This window comes from Sphaerodactylus townsendi, linkage group LG04, assembly GCF_021028975.2.
Source record: "Sphaerodactylus townsendi isolate TG3544 linkage group LG04, MPM_Stown_v2.3, whole genome shotgun sequence".
In the NCBI taxonomy this organism is placed as follows: Eukaryota; Metazoa; Chordata; class Lepidosauria; order Squamata; family Sphaerodactylidae; genus Sphaerodactylus; species Sphaerodactylus townsendi.
In genome coordinates this window covers 26,306,120-26,326,816 of record NC_059428.1, presented here as the reverse complement: position 1 = coordinate 26,326,816, position 20,697 = coordinate 26,306,120, and the positions used below count along the sequence as shown (strand labels likewise).

Below are 20,697 nucleotides of genomic sequence, written 5' to 3'. Positions count from 1 at the left end.
GTGACCACTGGGAGGGAGGAGAGTTGTGTTAGAGTTGGAAATATTTGAAGGCGCTCCTCTAGAAGACCAGAGGCAGTGACAGGATGACCAAAAGGTGGTATCTGCTTGTTGATTCTACTCCTTCCTCCTTTGTCATAGTAAAGTGCAACCTTTCCTCTCCGGAAATGTAACTTTGGTGGGTTTTTTTACAAACCTAAACAGGACACGCTTGTATTATCATATTCATCAGTCCAACTGTAACAGCCATCATTTCTGTTTGCCTTCCACAAGCTGGTGAAAACAGTGTTGTTTAGGAGAGCTTTCAGTTGTCTGCTCCCCTGAACAGTAAGATTACAGTCCATTAGCACCTTTGAGTTCTACAAGAATCAAATCTAACTGTTCCGTTGCAGACCAATACACCAGAGGCTTATCTGATGAACCAGATGTGTTTCCGCACTCCTACATTCTTGCTGGGTGACATTCGGCTAGTCACAGTTCTTCGGAACTCTCTCAGCCCCACCTACTTCACAAAGTGTCTGTTGTGGGGAGAGGAAGGGAAAGGAGTTTGTAAGCCATCTTGAGTCTCCTTACAGGAGAGAAAGGTGGGGCATAAATCCAAACTCTTCCTCCTCCTCTTCTTCTCTCTGAAATTATTTCCAAGAAGTATTTGTACTTCAATTTGTGGCTCCGATTCTGGTTTTACCCTGTTGACTTTTTACATCTTTCAGTGTTTTCAGTATGGTCATGCTGTGTAATTTGTATTTACTTCAAAATATCCTGTCAGCTTCTTGCAGAGGAGGAAGCAGAATGTAAGTTTGCCCTGTATTCATTTTTTGTCTATCACTCAGTTTTCCTCAGTTTGAATTCATTGTGCATAATCCATTCACTCAATTGCTTTTTAACCCATTTATACAGCAGCAGTGGCGTAGGAGGTTAAGAGCTCGTGTATCTAATCTGGAGGAACCGGGTTTGATTCCCAGCTCTGCCGCCTGAGCTGTGGAGGCTTATCTGGGGAATTCAGATTAGTCTGTGCACTCCCACACATGCCAGCTGGGTGACCTTGGGCTAGTCACAGCTTCTCGGAGCTCTCTCAGCCCCACCTACCTCACAGGGTGTTTGTTGTGAGGGGGAAAGGGCAAGGAGATTGCAAGCCCCCTTGAGGGTCCTACAGGAGAGAAAGGGGGGATATAAATCCAAACTCCTCTTCTCTTCTTCTTCTTGTGTGGTAGGTTGGGCGGATAGAGTTCTGAGAGAACTGTGACCAGCCCAAAGTCGCCCAGCAGGCTTCTTGTGGAGGAGCAGGAAAACTAGAATTTTCATTCTTCAGGGTTTATCTTCCTTTCTAGTATAAGAATGGGTAGGGGTAACCTTGTTTGAAATGCTCAGGTGAGTGGGTGCCCATGAATATTAAGCACCTGTCTAACTCCCCCACTGAAATCAATGAGTTTTCATGTGCTTAACTTTGAATGGATTGTAGCCAGTCAATTTTAATTATGTCAGGCTTGTATTTAGAATACATTATTTCTTAATGTAATCTGTGCAGGGATACATTAACTTTTTCTGTTGTTTTTGAGACACATTGCAGTCTATTAATAGTTCATCTTAATGATTTATAGTAATTAATAAATAGTTCTCTGTGTTGTACTATTATATAGATTGAGCCAAATAGATTAGTCATTCCAGTTAGTTCCATAAAGTTTTGTTCTAAACTTAAAGAAGTGTCAATACAAAAATATGATACGGTTTAATATGAAGTTATATAACTCTAAAATGCAGTAGGTGAAAGACCACACCTTGATTGGGGAGAAGCAGGGGAGAAGTGATAATTTGAATTATGTTTTATGTACCAACAAAATACATAATAATGTACTAAAAATTAGTATTGATATAACTGGAATCTAAAACTATTCCATAGAAAATAATAATAATGAAATTTAGTGCTTCCCCCTTGTTTTTAAAACAACGTTCTACAATACTTTGACCACAGTACATCTTGTACTGGAGTACAAATTAAAATTGAAAATGAAATTGAATTGAAATTGAAATTGAATTCTATTTCTATCCATAAACTGATTTGAATTGTGGCATGTGCGCCTTTAGATTTTTTAAAATTCATTTTTGTATCTTAATTATTTTCCAAGATATTGAAAATACTGGGTTGTATGTGAAAGAGGTTAAAAAAGCAAAGTGGGAACTACAGAAATGGTGAGGGATTTTCCCGGGGAGGGGTGATTTGGGGAGATTTCCCAAGTGTCAGCAGCCCAGTAGAACTCCCTAATATGTTATTGAAGACACAGGGCATCAATGCATGAAAGGTTTAAGGGTTATTGCTAATTTCTGTAGTAGCTGGAGGGAAAAAAGAACTGAAAGTGCATTTTGGCTTTGCGCCCAGGCTGAAGTTACATCTTCCTAACTGCCTTTCCTGTCAGCAATATTGAAGATGGAATTGACAAATGCTAATGAAAAATCTCAATATATTTTTGATTAATCTAACACACTGAATAAAAATTGAGGATCTTGTCTCTCAGTCACACGGAACCAAGTCAGAAAACATGCACTGTGCGATGCATTTTAATGCCAGGCAAGAGGAGTCTGCCTATTCTGCATGTAGAGATATATCTTTGTAGATAAACAAGAAAGTGACTATAAAAGTGACCATGCGTATCTATAAAAGAAATACTTTGACCCTTTCCCTTCGAACAGTGTTTCCCAGCTGGAGGCAACACTTCACACTTCCACCTGAACAAGCTGACTTTTGGTGTGGGTTTTCTGGGCTGTGCAGCCGTGGTCTGGTAGATCTTGTTCCTAACGTTCCACAGGTGCGGGCGAAATGTTAGGAACGAGATCTACCAGATCACGGCCACACAGCCCGGAAAACCCACAACAACCAGTTGAATCCAGCCATGAAAGCCTAAGCCAGTGGTGGCAAACCTTTTTTGAGACGGAGTGCCCAAATTGCAACCCAAACCCCTCTTATTCATCACACACACAGTGCCAAAACGGCAATTTAACCTGAATGCTGAGGTTTTAGTTTAGAAAAAACCAGTTGGCTCCCTCTTCCTCCGCCCCACCCACTTGAGCAGGGACCAGCCTGCTCTAGCCTCCAGCAAGTCCCGCACGCACTGCTCTGTGCCTCTCTAGCATCTCTGCCTCCTCTGCGCCACCCCTCGGACAGCAGCCACCCGGAGCTCAGGCACCAGCCCCGCCAGCCAAGTCCTCCCTGCTCACTGCGGTGCGCGCACGTTGTGCTCAGTGGACCCGGCCAGCCTAGATATGTGTGTGTGAGGGGGGGTGATTTTCTGCCCCCCACATGACGAACGCTGTGTGCGCGTGCCCACAGAGAGGGCTCCGAGTGCCACCTCTGGCACCTGTGCCATAGGTTCGCCATCACTGGCCTAAGCTGACTTTTCTTTCCTGTAATGTTTCAAATTATTTTGTAACTTGAACATGATTTTAAAAGAGCCGGAGTGGTGCAGGGATTAAGAACAGCAGACTCAGATCTGGAGAGCTGCGTTCTGTTCCCCTCTGCTCCACATGAAGCCTGCTGGTTGCCCTCACTCAGGTGTCTCTGTCTTGGCATGTAAGAGAGGGGCCTGTAAGAGTACCGAGAAGAGCAGTGTCAGACAAATGCAACGTTTGTTCTATCCCCTGTCAGCTGTTTGTGCTAAATGCCTTCTCTGTTGCAGCTAAGTAAAAAAAGGTAGTTTCCCTTTCAGTCGTATCCAGTGGTGGGATCCAAAAATTTTAGTAACAGGTTCCCATGGTGGTGGGATTCAAACTGTGGTGTAGCGCCAATGGGGCTGGGTGGGGCATTCCAGGGGCGTGGCCGGGCATTCCGGGGGCGGGGCATTGCTGGGCGGGGCTGTGGCAAGGACGCAGCCACTGTGCTGGTCCTTGGGCAGGAAACGAATGCACGCAGGCGCAGGCTGCCATGCACGCTGGTGCACCTCCTGCTAGACTGCTTCAAGTTCTGCGCGCTACTGCTGAGAGGAGGGGCGTAACTGAGGCAAAAATCACATGGCAAAATCACCAATTAGTAACCCCCTCTCGGCACACACAAATAATTAGTAACCTACTCTCGGGAACCTGTGAGAACCTGCTGGATCCCACCTCTGGTCGTATCTGACCCTGGGGTACCACTGCAAGCACTGATTTTATAGGCAAACCACTTTTGTGGGATAGTTTGCCATTGCTTTCCCCATGCAGCTAAGTACCCAAGAGCAAAGCTCTGTGATCTAACTGTGCCAGAGAGGTATAATCTTATGCTACGTTTTCTATGGTGAAACCAGGGGTGCTAGAGGGAGGGGGACAGAAAGGCTGCAATGGAAATGTATGTCATGTAACTGGCCACTGGGAATGTGGCTGGCTGTGGGCTTAGTTGACATCCTAAGCTACATCAGTGCTTGGGGTGGGAAGTAAGATGGAGGCATTTATTTTTCTCCCTGGCACAAGCCTTTGTGGGCTATGCCAGAGTTTTCACTGGCATAATATTTCGCCAGTGTCGCAAACGTATCTGGGACTGAAAGGGCTTAGAAAGCTAATGAAGTCCCATTTTCCCCATAGGTTAGGCCCAGTGCCGCCCAATTCTAAGTTGGCATAGCAGATGCACTGGCTCGGTGCCAATGTCACACTGGAGTGTGTGTCTTGTCACTAGAGTTTCCTCAAAGTGTATCTTTGCAATGCTCCTATGTAACTTAGACAAGCAGGCATAGCACTTTGTTTTGATATATGAGCTGGATATTGGGATGGGAGGGACTGCAAGTCTTATTTTGTGAACAGGCAAATTAGTTCACTATTCATGCATGTAGGAATATGACCATTAAAAAAGAAAACACAAATCTACCTTCATCAACAAATCTGTTTCTCCCACCAGCTTTCCTTGTAATTCTGTTATCTTCTTATTCCTGTTTATTGGTTGCATCCTCAGAGACCCTGCTCGGGGTGCCCCCGCCATCTGAGATTAGGTGGAAAACAACCTAAGAGAGGGCCTTCTCAGTCATGGCACCAAAACTCTGGAGCTCTCTCCCGAGGAAGATTTATCTGTCCTCTTCTGCCAATGGGTGAGCTTTTTTTTGGTTCATTTGACATTCCCTCAATGATCTTTCCTTCCAAACCAGTGTTTTAATTGCTGTTTTTATGTTTTTGTGTGTATTTTAACTCTGTTTTTAATGAAGGGGGGGTTTGGGGGTGATTTTAATGTTTTAAAAGTGTGATTTTATCATTTTTAAAAAATTGTTAGCCATTTAGATGGCTTTTGTGAAGGCAGAAAGGCAGGACATACATTTTGCAAAATCAACTAATATAAATAAATGATTTCACCTTTTTCCTAAATAGAGAAACTCTTCTTGAAGACAAGGCTTTAAAATATTGCTTTAGTTCCCATCCCTCAAAAGATATGCTGATCCCTTATGTAGTATCAACCTAAGACAGGCTATAGCAGGGATAAACTTACAGTGTACGGACCTTTGGATGTTTAAACAGCCAGCAGAGGGCACTTTTTAAACCAACTTATCCATTCTGCAGTTAGCAATATGAAGCAGACAGACTCTGCTAAAGTTCTCTGAAAAAAGGTATACACATTTAAAAAATTACAAAAATTGTAACTTGGACACGATTTAATTTGGGTGCAACTTTTGTAGAAAGGAAGAGTAAACGGTATGGGGGAGGGAAGAAAAAATATTTTAAAGAAAATAAAAGAAGGGGAGGGGAGGGGAGGGAAGAAATGGAAGAAAAAAAGAAGGGGGGCGCAGATGTATCACCTTAGCTGCCTCAACCATATGCCTGGTAGAACAATTCTGTCTTACAGGCCCTTCACACCTGTCAGCCTTAGGGGACTATGCCTTGAAGGGGACATACTTAGCTGGCCAGTCCAAAGGCTAGCTTTACTGCTAACTGTTCAAAAGAGGGTGCCCAAGAAATGCTGTTCAAAAAACTGGTGTCAGTTGTAACCCAAAATAAACACAGGACTATCAAGAATCATACACCGGTGACTCTGCTCTGCAAGATGTCATACATTGGTGTGTTCGGCCTCCACTTGTGCTCGCCCAGGAAACCTACATACCAGTACATATATTAGAAAGATGTACCAGATAAGGAACGAGAGCAGCTACATGCCTTCTGTTCTTCAAAAAGTTTTGAACCACCCCAAATCACACACCCGCAGACTCTGGAGGCTGTGCCCAAGAAAGGCACACAGACTGGCTATCTTTGGGGGTTTTTTTACTCCTACCAGCTTCTCCCACCAACACAATTCTGTTCCTCCTGCTCTTCTGGGCACCACTTCAGAAAGATTGGTTTTTTAAAAAATTTTCATACTGAAATGACCTAACACTTACATGATTTGGCAAATTAATACTAGACCAAAGACAGTGCCCCCTCCAACAAAGGGAAAGGGCAGCCTCCCCAGCTGCAGGTTGCACAGAAAGAACAAGGCGATGGAGGGTGGGCAAAATGGAGGATCGGCTTGGCTGTGGACACTTTACAGCAGGAGAATCTTGTTTAAACAACAACAACAACTCCTGCAGGAAAAATCCATTGTGAAGCAAACAGGTGCAAAGTAAGCACTGCATGCATAAATTGCTGCTGGGCGTTATGTATCCCAGCTTTTACTGGGGGATGCTGCATCCCCAGACCATACATGGGCAGTTGAGAAGAAACTGGGAAGGAATTTAGACAAATGTATAGTGGCCACCAGTATGTAGCAGGAAGACCCACAGATCTGCCAAATCCCTTTCAGATCCTTCTGAAGGATGGGGAGGCATTTTTGTGGTGCAGCATTCTGGGAAGGACTTATGACATTTCCTCGAGCATGAAATACCAAATCTAGCCTCAAAGTTGCAACCTAACTCCAACCAGACTCTCTGCATGGTCTCAACAGGAATAATCTGCCCAGGAAAAGCTAGCTTGGAGGCTTGAAGCCCTCTGGAGTGAAGGGGTGTGGGAAGCATAGCTGTGCCTCTAGGTACAGCCAGTTAACTTGCATTGGGTAGGAAGAAGTATGCAATGTTGCGCTAGCAATTTTATTGAGTGTTTCCCTTTGTTGTAATAAAATGCAATATGCCATACAATGTAAATGGAAATTGGTGCTTACTATGAACATAACTGAGCATAGCTTCATGTACACGTTTTGTCATTCCCTCCCTCTTCCCTTATTCTATCAACTTCCTACTGAGAGGCAGTGTGGTATAGTTCCCAGTTTTTACACTTCTGTAAAAAAAAAGTATTTTATCTTAGCCACTTGAGTTAGCATGCGTGTGGCCCTATATGGAACATCATGTTGGCCAACAGCTTAGAAACATGAACAGGCTCTTCATGTAATGGAAAAGAAGATGCTCCGGTGGATACTTGGCCTGACTCTTTCCTACCGTGTTACAAACGAAGTCATATGACAAAGACTTGGAATTACCCCAATTACGAAGAAAATGAGGGAAGCACGGCTCCAGTGGTACGGGCACATTATGCGCCTGGAGGAGACTTCTGTTGCAAAAACGGCCCTAAACTTTTACCCTGGAGGCCACCGCCCACATGGAAGACCAAGGAAACGATGGAAATGCCCTCCTGAAAATGCCCAAAATCGAGGTATGTGGTGAAGAAAATATCAGTGCTAACCTCCTAAAGGGGTATACAGCCCAAGAAGAAAAAGGATTGAGTTAGCACGCATAGGTCAAGGGTATTGATTTCCTGGGATCTGCCTCTTTGTCATAAACACCCAACTTTAAGCAAGTGAGCCAACCCCCTCAGAGGTCTAGAGACGCCAGTCCCCCGGTGATGGTGAAAAGTACCATCAAGTCACAGACAACCTGTGGTGACCCCATAGAGTTTTCAAGGCAAGAGCTGGAGAGAGGTGGTTTGCCATTGCCTGTCTCTGCAGAGCAACCCTGGTGTTTCTTGGTGGGCACCCATCCAAGTACTCACCAGGGCTGACTCTGCTTAGCTTCTGAGATCTGAAAAGATTGAGGCTGGCAATCACAATAAACAATGATAAATGACAACACTTGATGCGCACCAAAACAAGTTGCAAAATCTATCGAAACTTTAACACATCTCAACATGGGAGGCTTTCTTTGAGCTGGAGGCTTAGGCTGATTGGCCCTCCAGTGCAGAATGACAGGCAGCTGGTGCCTCCATTGCAGTAGGGGAGAAGAAATTAGTGCTCGCCCCTCTCAGATGAAAGCTTCCTGCAAAGTGCATCCGTCCTAGGTCATATGTTAATAAATGCCATGGCATTGTTTTTGGAGGAAAGTACAGTCTGCAGTGCTTAATGTTTTACCTGCACTATCAGGAAAGAGAATTAAAGGAGGAAAGCCACAACAATTAAGAGAAATAAAGCAACAGGAGGTAACAAAGGCCTGTTGTGACAATGAAAAACATTGCATTGTCAAGGCCTACACAGGAATTAGGAAAGCAAGATTGTCTTGTGCATTAGAAGAAACCTTTCCATAGTGGCACGTTCACATTACCATGCCTTTTATTCTTTATCCTGGTTCTGAAAATAAATACTACTAACTACCATTCATTCAAAAGGAAGGGAGGCATCCAGACTCAAGCATGGGGAAATGACTCCATCTCCCTTGTAGACCTGCCAAGTCTTCAGAGGCTCCACTAATTCTACATATATTCATCTCCCTTGGGGTGCCAGAATCATTTCCTCTCTGCATTTTTGCACACATGACATTTGTATTGCGTTGCCTGCTTCTTGGGGGAAGGGGGAACCCTCGTGCAGCTTGAGTGAATGAATGTGACTCAGTGTGTCAGTCAGCCAGGAGGAAAATGACTCATGGGGATTTTCTCACCTGTGTGCCTACATTTGTCTAATTATTTTTGGTGCACTTTATTCCAGCCCACCTCCAAGGAACTGCAGGTGGGAGAAGATTCTCCCGGCCAACATCACAGCCTCCAATTAATCTGCTCCACATTAGCAGAACAGTGGCCAACGTGGAACATACCTGCTTGCCAGCTTAGATCAGTCCAGTGAATCCCTCTTAGCGATTACAAATGGGCTTGGCATCAACGAGGGCTCATTTGTTCACAGAGATGAACGCTACATTCAGGAACAGCCTTTTCAGAGAAACTTGTTTGAGTTTTTCCTCCTATCACTCCATATAGCAGGGTCTCCAACACTTCTTCGTGGTCAACAAATGTTTTTAGAAAGCAGGAGGGAGGGCTCTTGCTCAGTAGGGTTTCTGATTGGCCACAGGAAGTGAAATTAACTGTACAGATTAAAATAACATTGTTTTGGCAACAGTAATAGCAAATCACAGTATTTTGTCATTCTCTCTCGCTCCTCTTTCCCTTTTCCAGGATATGTTTAAAATTATCCCCTTTCTCCCTTATATTTGGGCTTCCTCTGTGTGGCTTTCACCTCCTACAGCCACCAAATTGTTGTTGCGCCCATTACGCCATGGCAGACTACCACAGATGCCCACCGACTCAAAAACATTGGAGACCCTTGCCATAGATTATGTACAACTTTTTTTTGAGGTTGTGTGATTGAAAACATTTGGTGGCATTTGGTACTTGTGGTCATTAGACTGTTTTTCAAAAATTAACAAGCTTGTTTTAGGATATTTTTGATGTTTTAAAAAAATCCGGTGTTTTGTAAGCTGCTTTGGACTATTTGTAAGCTGCTTTTGGACTACTACTTCCTGACAATAAGGGCTGTTGGACAGTGGAATGCACTATCTCAGAGTACGGTGGAGTCTTCTTCTTTGGAGGTTTTTAAAGAGAAGCTCGATGGCCATCTGTCAGGAGTGCTTTGATTGCGTGTTCCTGCATTGCAGGGGGTTGGACTTGATGGCCCTCGGGGTCTCTTCCAACTCTATGATTCTATTTGGGAAAGAAGCAGGGCATGTATATTTTAAAATGACATTTATTTACTCAGTTATATCCTGCGTTTTCCCTGAATAGAGATGCAAAATGTTACAGGGGCCTTAAAAAGTTACTTATTTTATTCTCCACCCCTTCGTTTTATCATTACAACAACCCAGTTTGTTGAGTGACTGGCCCAAGGTCATCCAGCAAGCTTTTACAGGCAGAGTGGGGATATGAAAAGAATCCAGCAGATGAAAAGCAATCACCCTGTGGCCCTCCTTGGGGTCTTTCTCGTAGGCCAGAATGGAAAGAGCCACACAGGTCATGTGAACAGGAGTCAAATCTATATTGGCCACAATAGACAGAAGGGTGGAGTAGAAAGACTGACCAACCTCACAAACAACACAAGTGGTACTAAACAATTTCAATTAAAAGTTGAGGCCCACAGTGGTTAAAGCTGCTGCAGATTAAGACCTTTAGAGACCTGGATTAAGGTCTTGGATTAAGACCTTTAGAGACCTGGATTAAGACCTTTAGAGGCCTTAAATTAAGGTGACCAGATTTTCACCTTTTTAAAGCGGGACGCACGTGCCCGCAGGAGCGCACTGCCTTTTGGGGTGCCCCCGTTTCCCGCCCTGTGACCGGGCGAGAAACCGGGGTTGAGAGGCGTAAAAGGCAGTGCGCTCAACTATGGCTGGGCAGCAGTCGGAGGCCGCCACTACTGCTCTTCTGGGGTGCTCCCTTTTCCCACCCTGTGACAGGGCAGGGAAATGGGGAGCGCCCCAAAAGGCAGTGTGGCAGCCTTCCAAAAATCGGGAGATTAAAAAAACCCCGCGGGACAAATTGCTTAAAAGCGGGATTGTCCTGCCAAAAGCGGGACGTCTGGTCACACTACCTTAAGTACTGGAAAAATTATGATACCCCCATATCGAATTCCGCAGGGCCTGTAAAACGGAGTTGTTCCGCCGGGCCTTTGGAGGGTCCAGCCGCTGAATGGTGCCCCCCCCCCCCAGTTTGGCCCCTTAGCTGGAGTTCGTACACCTGGGCCTCCCTCCATCATAACATACTCTTTCACCTCCCTCTCTTTTCCGGGGAGAATTTTAAGTTGGAGTTAGCATGGATCTCTTTATTACTCAAGCATATGTCGCTGTTTTAAATGGTTTTAGTAATTTATTTAACTGTATTTACATTTTTGTGTTGTACACCGCCCAGAGCCCTTCGGGGATGGGGCGGTTTAAAAGTTTAAGTAATAAATAAATAAATAAATATACTGTACATGTAATTCAAAATAAAAACAATTTGTATTAAACACAATATCTATTTTCCATTGCTTTCTTGCCTTGAATATACATAGCATTTTAACTTGCACAAATCAAAGATGCAAAATAATGTTTACAGTTGCTTTCTTATAACTTTATTTACATTGCAAAAAGTTTTCTCCTGCATTTTTAATTGCAAAGTCTTTGATCATATCCTCAAAATGAATCTGACATAACAAATCTTCAATAAGTAGCAGAGATAAGGTATCCAGCGTGTCTTGTCGCATGGTTGTTCTGTTGGGATTTTTAATATACTTCAACTGAGAAAATGAATGCTCAGCTGTGCAATTTGTGACCATTAATGTTATTCCCGAGATTACAATATATTATTAACCTTTTCAATACTATAATTATACTCATATTAATTTTTTTTCATTTATTGTGGGGGCCCCTTTTTATGGGTCCTGGTTCAGCTGCAATATTGTACCATGGTCCGTTGTAAATATGGCACTGGAGAAAAACTATGGGGCCTTTCCTCGTTATTTGATGCCCTAGGCACGTGCTTATTTTGCTTAATAGTTAATCCAGAGCTGAGCTGCTTGGTTATATTCTGCAACATGAAATGACAAAAGGACATGTTTGGGTGCTCCAGCACACCCTTGGATATTGAGCTACTATTCTCTATTGTAATCACCTCCTGGATGGTCTTGTCTACCCAGTAAAATCCCATTGTGGATTTTGTAACCTCCAGTGCCATGTGGACGCAGCCTGCAGGTCTGTAGCAGCAAAATAGGATTCCAGCGGCACCTTAAACGACTATAGTGAAATTCATTCCAATGTAAACCGCTGACTGATTCTGCACGCACTCCATCAGATGCATGAATTCAATTTTTTAAATTAACCATCAGTATTAACAGTGGTGGCCCTGACTTGGATGCCGCAGGCCATTTGGATCTCAGAAACAAAGCAGGGTCAGACCTGGTTAGTAATTAGATGGGAGACTACCAAGGAGTGATTGGGTTGTTGTGCTGAGAAAGGCAATGGCACACACCACACCTGTTAGTCTTGTGCCTTGCCTTGAAAACCCTATTGAGACCCAGTGTAGTGGTGAAGAGCAGGTCGACTCTAATCTGGAGAAGCTGGTTTGATTCTCCACTCCTCCACATGAGCAGTGGAGTTTTATCTGGTGAACCAGATTTGTTCCCCCCCCTCCTCTGGGCTAGTCACAGTTCTCTCCGAACTCTCTCAATCCCACCTCCCTCACAAGGTGTCTATTGTGGGGAAAGGAGAAGACAGGAGCTTGTTGTAAGCCCCTCTGAGCCACCAGGAGGGAAAAGTGGGGTATAAATCCAAACTCATTTACTCTTCTATCGGACTGCCAGAAGCTGTGACTGGACGGCACTTTTTCTGCACCTATATGATTGTGAGAAACACAGTTGACATTCAAGATTGTTTCTGCATATTAACTATGCAGCTGTAAAAAAAATGCAAAAGGAGACAAAATCCCCCTCCACCCCAAAAAACACTTCCGGGGCCCTGCGGGGATGAGCCTGGCAGCGAGCCGAGCCCGCATCTTCCGCCCGAGCAGGCGCCCCCCAGCAAAGGGATCAGGGCCGGTTGCGAGAGACTCGCTCGCCTGTTAATGGCTCATCGCAGCAGCCCAGCAGCGACATCCCGCAGCGCGGGCTGAGGAGCCACAGAGAGCGGCTCCTCCTCCTGCTCCTCCGGCGCTTCGAGGTGCCCTCCCTCCGTCCCCTTCCCAGCCTCGCCTCCTTCTAGCGCGGCTCTCATTGTTCGCAATGGAAGCGCCGTCCTCGGTCGCACCGGAGACCCCCAGCCCCCCGGCGACAGCGGCGGCGGCGACAGCTGCGCCCCGGCAGACCTGCTTGGCCAGCCTGCTGAGCCGCGCCAAGGAGAAACTCTGCACCTGGTGAGTGCAAAGAGCAGGCGGCGGGAGGGAGGGAGGGAAGGTGGCGGCGGCGGCAAGTTGCTGTCCTTTGGCCGCAGCCTTTGCTACACGTGGAGGGAAGGCTGCGCTTCTCGAGTCGGCGAGTGGGGAACCCGCTGCAGATCCAGGCGCGTGGGCGCTGCGATCCCTGGGGTTTCCGGCCAAGCCGCGCGCACTGCTAACCGAGAGCGCGGAGAGGAGCCTTCCGCCACGTGCGCCGCTGGAAGAAGGGCTTTTGCGGGGAAAGAGGACTGCCGGTGCGGAAACAGGCCGCCTGGGTCATCCAGGCTGGGTGCATTTGAAAAGCCAGGCCATACCGGATTTGCGGAGTGGGAAGCCAGGCGGTGGTTGAACGGGATTGGGAGAAAGCGCTCTGCCCGTGCTCAAGGCATTCTTTCCTCAGTCAGTATTTCCCGGGACAGAGGCCATCCCAGAATACCTGACCTGAGTAAGGCAGAGTGGGATCCACAGTTTAGGCTTCCTGCGTGCACAGGCCTGCTCATCACAGATGGCTTTTACAGCTCCCTGTAGTCTCCGCGCGGAGTTTCAGGTGGACTTTGGTGTCTGAAAGGCTCATGATTTAATGGAGGAAACAGAATAAAAGATGTGGGAAATGATGCCCCCTCGTTTGGATTGGGTCGCTGATTGCAAGCTGGATCCACCAACACTTATGTACACCCTTCTTTGAATCCAGTGTTACCAACAGGCTGGCTTTTGTTTTGTTTTTGCATGTGCTTGCACTGCGGCTTGGGAACTGCAGAGCAGTTGCAAACAGCAAATATTTGCAGTGCAAAGCATCTCTTGTTAACTGAGGTTTTGACTTTGAATCTATAGCTCAAACACTGCAGCATGAAGGGGCGTGCATCTCTGTGTATCCCTGTGTGTTATTGTTCAGGGAAAATGCAGGGGGAGAATTATCTCCCCTCTCCCCCCGGTGGTGTAAACCTATGTCAGGCCTTCCCAAATCTGTTTTATTCCAAACACAGAACTCCAGTGACACTAGTTGTGTGATGTTCCAGTAAGTGATTTATCAAAAAAGAAAAATATGCCTTTTGATTGCATCCGACTCCTGGCAGTCTCTTCCATGGGGTGCTCAGGCACAAGATGGGCAGAGGTTTGCCTTTCTCCACGTAGCAACCCCAGTCTTGCTTGGCAGTCTCTCATCCTAGTACTGATTGTGGCTGACCTTGCTTGGTGTTGGTTCCCAAACCCTGACAAACTGAGGCCAAACTGCTAATTCGACTGCTAGGCCATGTGCATTTTGTGAGAAGAAGGGAGACCTTGAACCAGGTACAAGAAGATGTGCTTTGAACCCCAATGTTCTTCCAAAGCAGAAAAATGCTGAACGACCCCTTGGCAGCTGAAATCAGCATGTAATTCAGCCTCTGTCAAAGATGGTACCGAATAGATCGCTTTGTTAGATATTTAAACAATAGATGAATCATTAAAATCTGACCTTTAGGTTTGGCTATTATGTTTTAAAGGCTGAACGAATGGATTGTCAGTGTTTGAAACTTTCTGGGAAATCTGATAACCCATTTGTCAGTAAATTTTGTATCTGCTAGCATCACCATATCCATTCTTCTGGGTGGTTGCAGTACTATGTAAGCCAGGGATACACAACATTTGACTGCAGCAACATTTGCAGTGGTGCTGCCTAATCTGAGATTTGGAGGACTGGGGAAAAGGACATAATTTTAATCAATGAGTTTGTGGCCTAGACTACACATGGGTCAAAGGGGAAGGAGAATCAAGTCTGTCATTAGATTTACAGCTTGCCAGTTGAGCATAGCATGAGAACTTAAGAAGAACACTGTGGGATCACACCAGTGGTCCATCAGGTGCAGAAACCTGTTTTACACAATGGCCAGTCAATTATCCTGGAGTGTCAACATCAGGGCGTAGAGTTTGAGGCTTCCTAGCATGGATATTCTCTCCTAGTATCTACTCCTAGCTTGATATGTTATTAGTTTCTTGATATGTCATTGACCTCAGATAACCAGTAATTGTATTTTATAAGACCTATTTATGTTGATAAGCCAGGAGTTACACCAAACAATTTAATAGAATGGATGCATACTAGTAAAGCAAGAGAAATTAGTCTAGTGTGATCTATCTAATTTTTTGTCTCATTCATTATATCTCAGAAGGATTGTAGGTGGATATTTCTGTGTCCAGTGCAGAGATAAGAATATTGCCTGTCTCTTCTTCCTGCAAAGGGAATCTGACCTAAGAGACTTTGCTATCCTAGAATTAGAGACTCCTTTTTCCTTGTAACTTTTGAAGAGGAAACAAGCCTTAAGTAATATTTTATATAAAATCAAAAGCTGTTAAGTAACTGAATGCATTTTAAAATGGTGATAGCACATCTCCCTGTCAACAGAGCTGTTACAGTGTGAACGTTAAACGCCGGGTACAAAGCTGATTGCGAAGTTGATCCTTCCTCTGAACCAACAGACAAGTTCCTTTCTAGAATGTATTTTGCTTGGGGAAAAAAAGCTTGGTTTGCAACTTGATCCAGAGGTTGGACAATATTTTGGCATCCTGTCAAACCTTGCATCAAAATGATGCAACTTTGCTTTGCTGGGGTAGAAAAGGATGTTGACAACATCGTTCAAACTGGTCTTGAACGAGCAGACGAATGGGTCTCGAGTGGTGCTCACAGGTTGCAGAACCACAACACAGATGGCTATTGATCAGAGCTATTTTTTTTCTTCTGCATGAATTCCAGTCTACTGAAGTTCTATAAGCAGCAGCCGTGAGAGGAAGGAATTGGCATACAGGTTCATAGGGAGGACGACAGCCCTATACGGCTGTCAAGTTGCAGCTAATGCCATCATCTCATGGCATATTCGAGGCAGGAGATGAACAGAGGTGGTTTGCCACTGCCTGCTTCTGAATAGCGCCCCCAGACTTCCTGCTGATCACACATCCAAGTACTAATCAGGGCCTGCTGTTCCTGCTTCGCTTCTGAGATCTGATGAGAGCAAGCTAGTTTGGGCTGTCCAGATCAGGGTGTATCAATCTATCAATCACCCTTATCTTTGTGTGTGTGAACATACTGTAAATAAATGAAATAAAAATTGGTCTTTTCCCAGATATTTTGTTCCAGCAATTGACAATACTTCTCCACCGTTGCAGCCCCCAAAATAATTTTTCTCCCCTGCTCTCCCTAAACACGGGTATTACTTTTACCAGAAACAAACTGTTCCAGATCCCCTTAAACGAAGAATCTACCCAGAAAAAAAACCTCGGAAAACACATAACACCCAAGAATCTACTGTTGAACTTCTGTCTGGTTTCTCTTTCCGTCCTGGTGAACAGTTCAGTTATCTGGGCCGTTCTTACAATTTACAAAATCATAAACATAACCCAGTGTACTGTAATTATTTGCGGATTAATGAATAATAAGTCACACCCAAAATTATCTCGTGCTTAAGTACATTAGGGCTATAGTCCTAAGCACTTACACTGAAGTTAGTCCCAGTGGGACTCAGAGGGATTCACTTCTGAAAATGCATTCTTAGGATTGTGCTGTAGATTTTTTTTTAATTTGAAAATGTAATTGTTACCTGATGTACTTCTGAGGTAACATCAGCTTAGAGTTTAGTCAACCTTTTGCCACAGTTGTGGAATACCTTCTTAAATTTATATTTTTTTTTCTGGATGGCCAGTAACTTGGCTGTTAAACATTAACACATAATCACCCTGTAGGAAATAGCTTGTGAGAATTTGTATATTTCTGGGTATCTATGAGTTGGGTATCCATATTCCTCTTTTCCACTTACAGAGCTAGCTTACTGGTTTTTTAAAAATAAATATTCAAAAACATTTAACCTACTGATGCCTCAATTAATGTAATTTTATTGGTATCTATTTTTATTTTTGAAATTGACCAGTAGCTGCTGCATTTCACACCCTCGACTTATATGTGGGTCGACTTATACACGAGTATATACGGTATGTGAACCCCCCCCCCCCCCCCCAGTTCCCTCTGCCATCTTAGCAATGTATTTCCAGAGGTTCATTCGCTCCCTTGAGTATGATTTCAGGGGCCCAGCAAACTGCAGCCGGAGTTGGAGGCCAGAAATCATGCTTCTGTGAACATTAATCTTCTCACACGAAATCAGAGGATCTAAAATGGTGCCTCTGTGTGTCTGTCTTATCTTTCACTTCTACTCTCTGACTTATTCATTCATTTTCATTCATTGCTTTTACAGCAAACATGCTGGGGAGTTTGCTACCCCACTACAACATCTGTGACGTTGCACTATGGCAAGACCTGTCTTCTTTTGCCGGCAAAGGAGCAGGCTGTGAAAGAATCGATGCATGTTTATTATGAAATAACATTTATCAAACTCAGTGGACTGTGCATTGGCTTTCAGCTTCAGGGTGTCTCTTCAAAATCACTCATCTCTTTGAAGACAAATATCTTACTGCCATAGCATGGTATTGTGGCGAGGGGGCTGGCTTATGGAAGCTTGCTTGGTGAGCTTGGCCCAGTCACCCTGTATCAGCCTTCCCTAACTCACAGGGTGGCTGTTGTAAGGACAAATGGGAGGGAAGGGGGGCATGATGTACTTTGCCTCAAGTGTTCCAGGTGTGTGGATAAAGACTTAATAAATAAGTAACATTTCTGTAGAGCAAATTCAGCCAGTTTGTGAAGGACAGCAAGCTCTTAGGTTAGATTCTGAGACCTGATTTACGCAGGAAGGGAAATGAGATGGCAAATACCTGAGGCTGTAGGCTGCACTGCCACATTCCAAGCTGTGGGGGTGGGGGATTACATTTTTTGAAATTGTACCTTGTGTTAAACAAAACTAGCTCCCTGTAAATACAAACCAGCACAGCAGTCAGAGGGATGGAGGTTAGAACCTTTCTTCTACCCGTGCCTACCTAAGAACATATGAACTAGCCTGCTGGATCAGACCAGAGTCCATCTAATCCAGTACTCTGCTACTCGCAGTGGCCCACCAGGTGCCTTTGGGAGCTCACATGCAGGATGTGAAAGCAATGGCCTTCTGCGGCTGCTGCTCCTGAACACCTGGTCTCCTAAGGCATTTGCAATCTGAGATCAAGGAGGATCAAGATTAGTAGCCATAGATCGACTTCTCCTCCATAAATCTGTCCAAGCCCTTTTTAAAGCTATCCAGGTTAGTGGCCATCACCACCTCCTGTGGCAGCATATTCCAAACACCAATCACACGTTGCGTGAAGAAGTGTTTCCTTTTATCAGTCCTAATTCTTCCCCCCAGCATTTTCAATGAATGCCCCCTGGTTCTACCTGCATTTGTTGGGTTGGGTTTGTTGGGAGTTTGGTTATTTTTTTTTAAGTGAAAAGGAACATGCAAACTGGAACTCATCCCCTCACTCTGAAGCGGTGCTGTCCAGTTGAGTGACCTTGGGGCTGTGCTACCACGTCACCACCTCCTCCTCCTGGAACAAATCAGGGCCGGTGATCTAACAGTTTTTGTGGTTCATGAAGATAAATCAAACTGTGTGACTTCAATAACTAAAAGTCTGTCTGAGGTCAAGCAGATTACCTCACCCTAAAAGCAAGCCCAATTAATCTCCACTGCCATGGCAGAGTGGGCCAGAGAGATGCGGTCAAGTCCTTGGAAGGGACGGGTAATTGTTTTTCTATTTACGGGCTAATAAATAATTGATAAGAACAGGGGGGAATCAATAGCTGTCCCACGGGCACAATTAGAGAAATTAGTGATGAGGGAGATGTTTGTTATGCATCTACGGTTGCTGTTCCTTGTGGAAAACATCTCTCCGTCAATATGAGAAGGGTTCTGAAGCAAGATTCTTATATCCTATGAAGTTTTTTTTTTTTTTTTGTTCTATAACCTTTTGGTCAAAATCTTTTAGCGCCACATTCTAGAACAGCATCTTTTTTTTCCCTTTCACAACAGGCAATCAAATTACTATTAATAATCTCTCCGGTGCATCTATTATGAAAAGTGCTTCATCTCGATATTGATCTTTTTCACCCAACTGAGAAATATTCATTATGACACATTAAGAAAAGTGTTTCCGCAACTGCACACTAAAGTTGATACCCGATGTATTCGGTTGTGAGAGAAACTGGGAAAGAACTTGAATATGCAGAGATGGCCATCTTGGGTGACTGACAGTACTGCCCTAAGCAGACCCATGCCCTTCCAAATGCATTAACTCTGCTTAGGATGGCACTGTAAAAGTATATTTACAGTTGAAAGAATTTATTTATTTACAAAATTTATACTCTAGTTTTCTTCCCTTATCAGAGACATTAAAGCAGCTAACAAATTAAAAACATACATAACAAAAACATGCCTTAAAACTATTAAAATTGAACAAGAACACATCATTAAAACAATTAAAACATAGGGCAGGAAGGAGGTATTTTTGTTAGAACACCAGATGAAGCAAAAAAGTCTTTGCCCATTGGCAGAAGTTGGCAACAGAATAGAAGATAGGTCAGTCTCTGGGGAGCGAATTCTGGAGTTTGGGTTCCATGACCGAAAAGGCCCCCTCCTGAATTGCCACCCACCTAATCTCAGACAATGGGAGAACCTGAAGAAGGATCTCTTCAGGAACTGGAGATGCCAGAAAACCGAACCTGGGATCTTCTGCATGTAAAAAAGACGCTCCACCATTGACCGATAGCCCCCCACCGTAAAGAGGATCTGCAAATCTATTGCAAAGGAACACAGCACACCTTCATGTACAATAACACATTGGTTCCTATCTGCCCACAGCAACACCTCCAGTTGATTCCTCAGCAGTGTCCCAGATTGCTGCCTGTTTACCTTGTCTCACGGAGCTTCATGCCGCAGTGCCCCTGTCTCCCTGGTCCTGATCTTCCATTGGCCCAATCGCTCCCCTTGGTTCTTTCCTGGTCATGCAAAGAGGCAGAACCTCAGAACTGGCTTCTGAAACATCTGATTTCTCTTGACAAAAGTGTTTTAATCAGTGAAGTGTGCTCTGTTTCATATGACATCCATTTATCCTATTCAGATTATATTGCTGAAGAGTTATAGAGATGGAAGGCTATTTTGATAACCACAGAGCAAGGATAAGGAAAGTTCATTATTTTTAGCTCAGGAAGGAGATCGATCAGCCTCCGTTACTGCTTCTGTATAACTTCTCTCATGGTGCTATCACTGTGGCGTGTTAATGTTGCAGCCTGCAGCCATACAGAGAACATTTTCAGTGTAGAGAAATAGATTGAAAGCGCCTTTTCTACCTTGCTGCACATACATACTTTCTCTCTGGGGGAGGGAGCGGAAATAGCGATTCTAAGAACATAAGAGCCATGCTGGATCAGACCAAAGGCCCATCAAGAACAGCATCCTGTCTCTAGGAAGCCCACAAGCAGGATTACTGCAGCAGCAGCAGCTTTCCTGTACTCGCCAGCAACTGGTGGAATGAGTCATACAGCCTGTGGTACTGGAAGGAGCAGGTATCCGCTATGATGAGTAGCCTTTGATAACTCTGTCCCCATTAATTTGCCCACTTCCCTTTTAAAGCCTTCCAAGTTGGCAGCCCTCACCCTGTCTTCTGGCAGCAGATTTCACACTTTCACTGTGCTCTGTGTGAAGAAGTACTTGCTTTTCTGCAGACTTCCCTGGTATGAAGGTAAAGCCAGCTCTTGTGGGGGCAACAGGTGAGTTTCTGCAGTTGCCAGAGGCCTGCGCTGCTGTTTGCTGGTGG

At 44.6% G+C, this 20,697-nt stretch overlaps 1 protein-coding gene across 1 annotated transcript in view; it reads left to right on the top strand.

Moving 5' to 3' along the window:
• Nucleotides 1–12,784: 12,784 nt before the first annotated feature.
• Nucleotides 12,785–20,697, top strand: part of SLC35F2 (solute carrier family 35 member F2) — a 29,558-nt gene continuing 21,645 nt past the window's right edge. Inside the window, exon 1 of the mRNA XM_048495275.1 lies at nucleotides 12,785–12,978. Coding sequence (XP_048351232.1) covers nucleotides 12,848–12,978 — 131 coding nt within the window. The 5' untranslated portion in view covers nucleotides 12,785–12,847. The remainder of the gene's footprint in view (nucleotides 12,979–20,697) is intronic.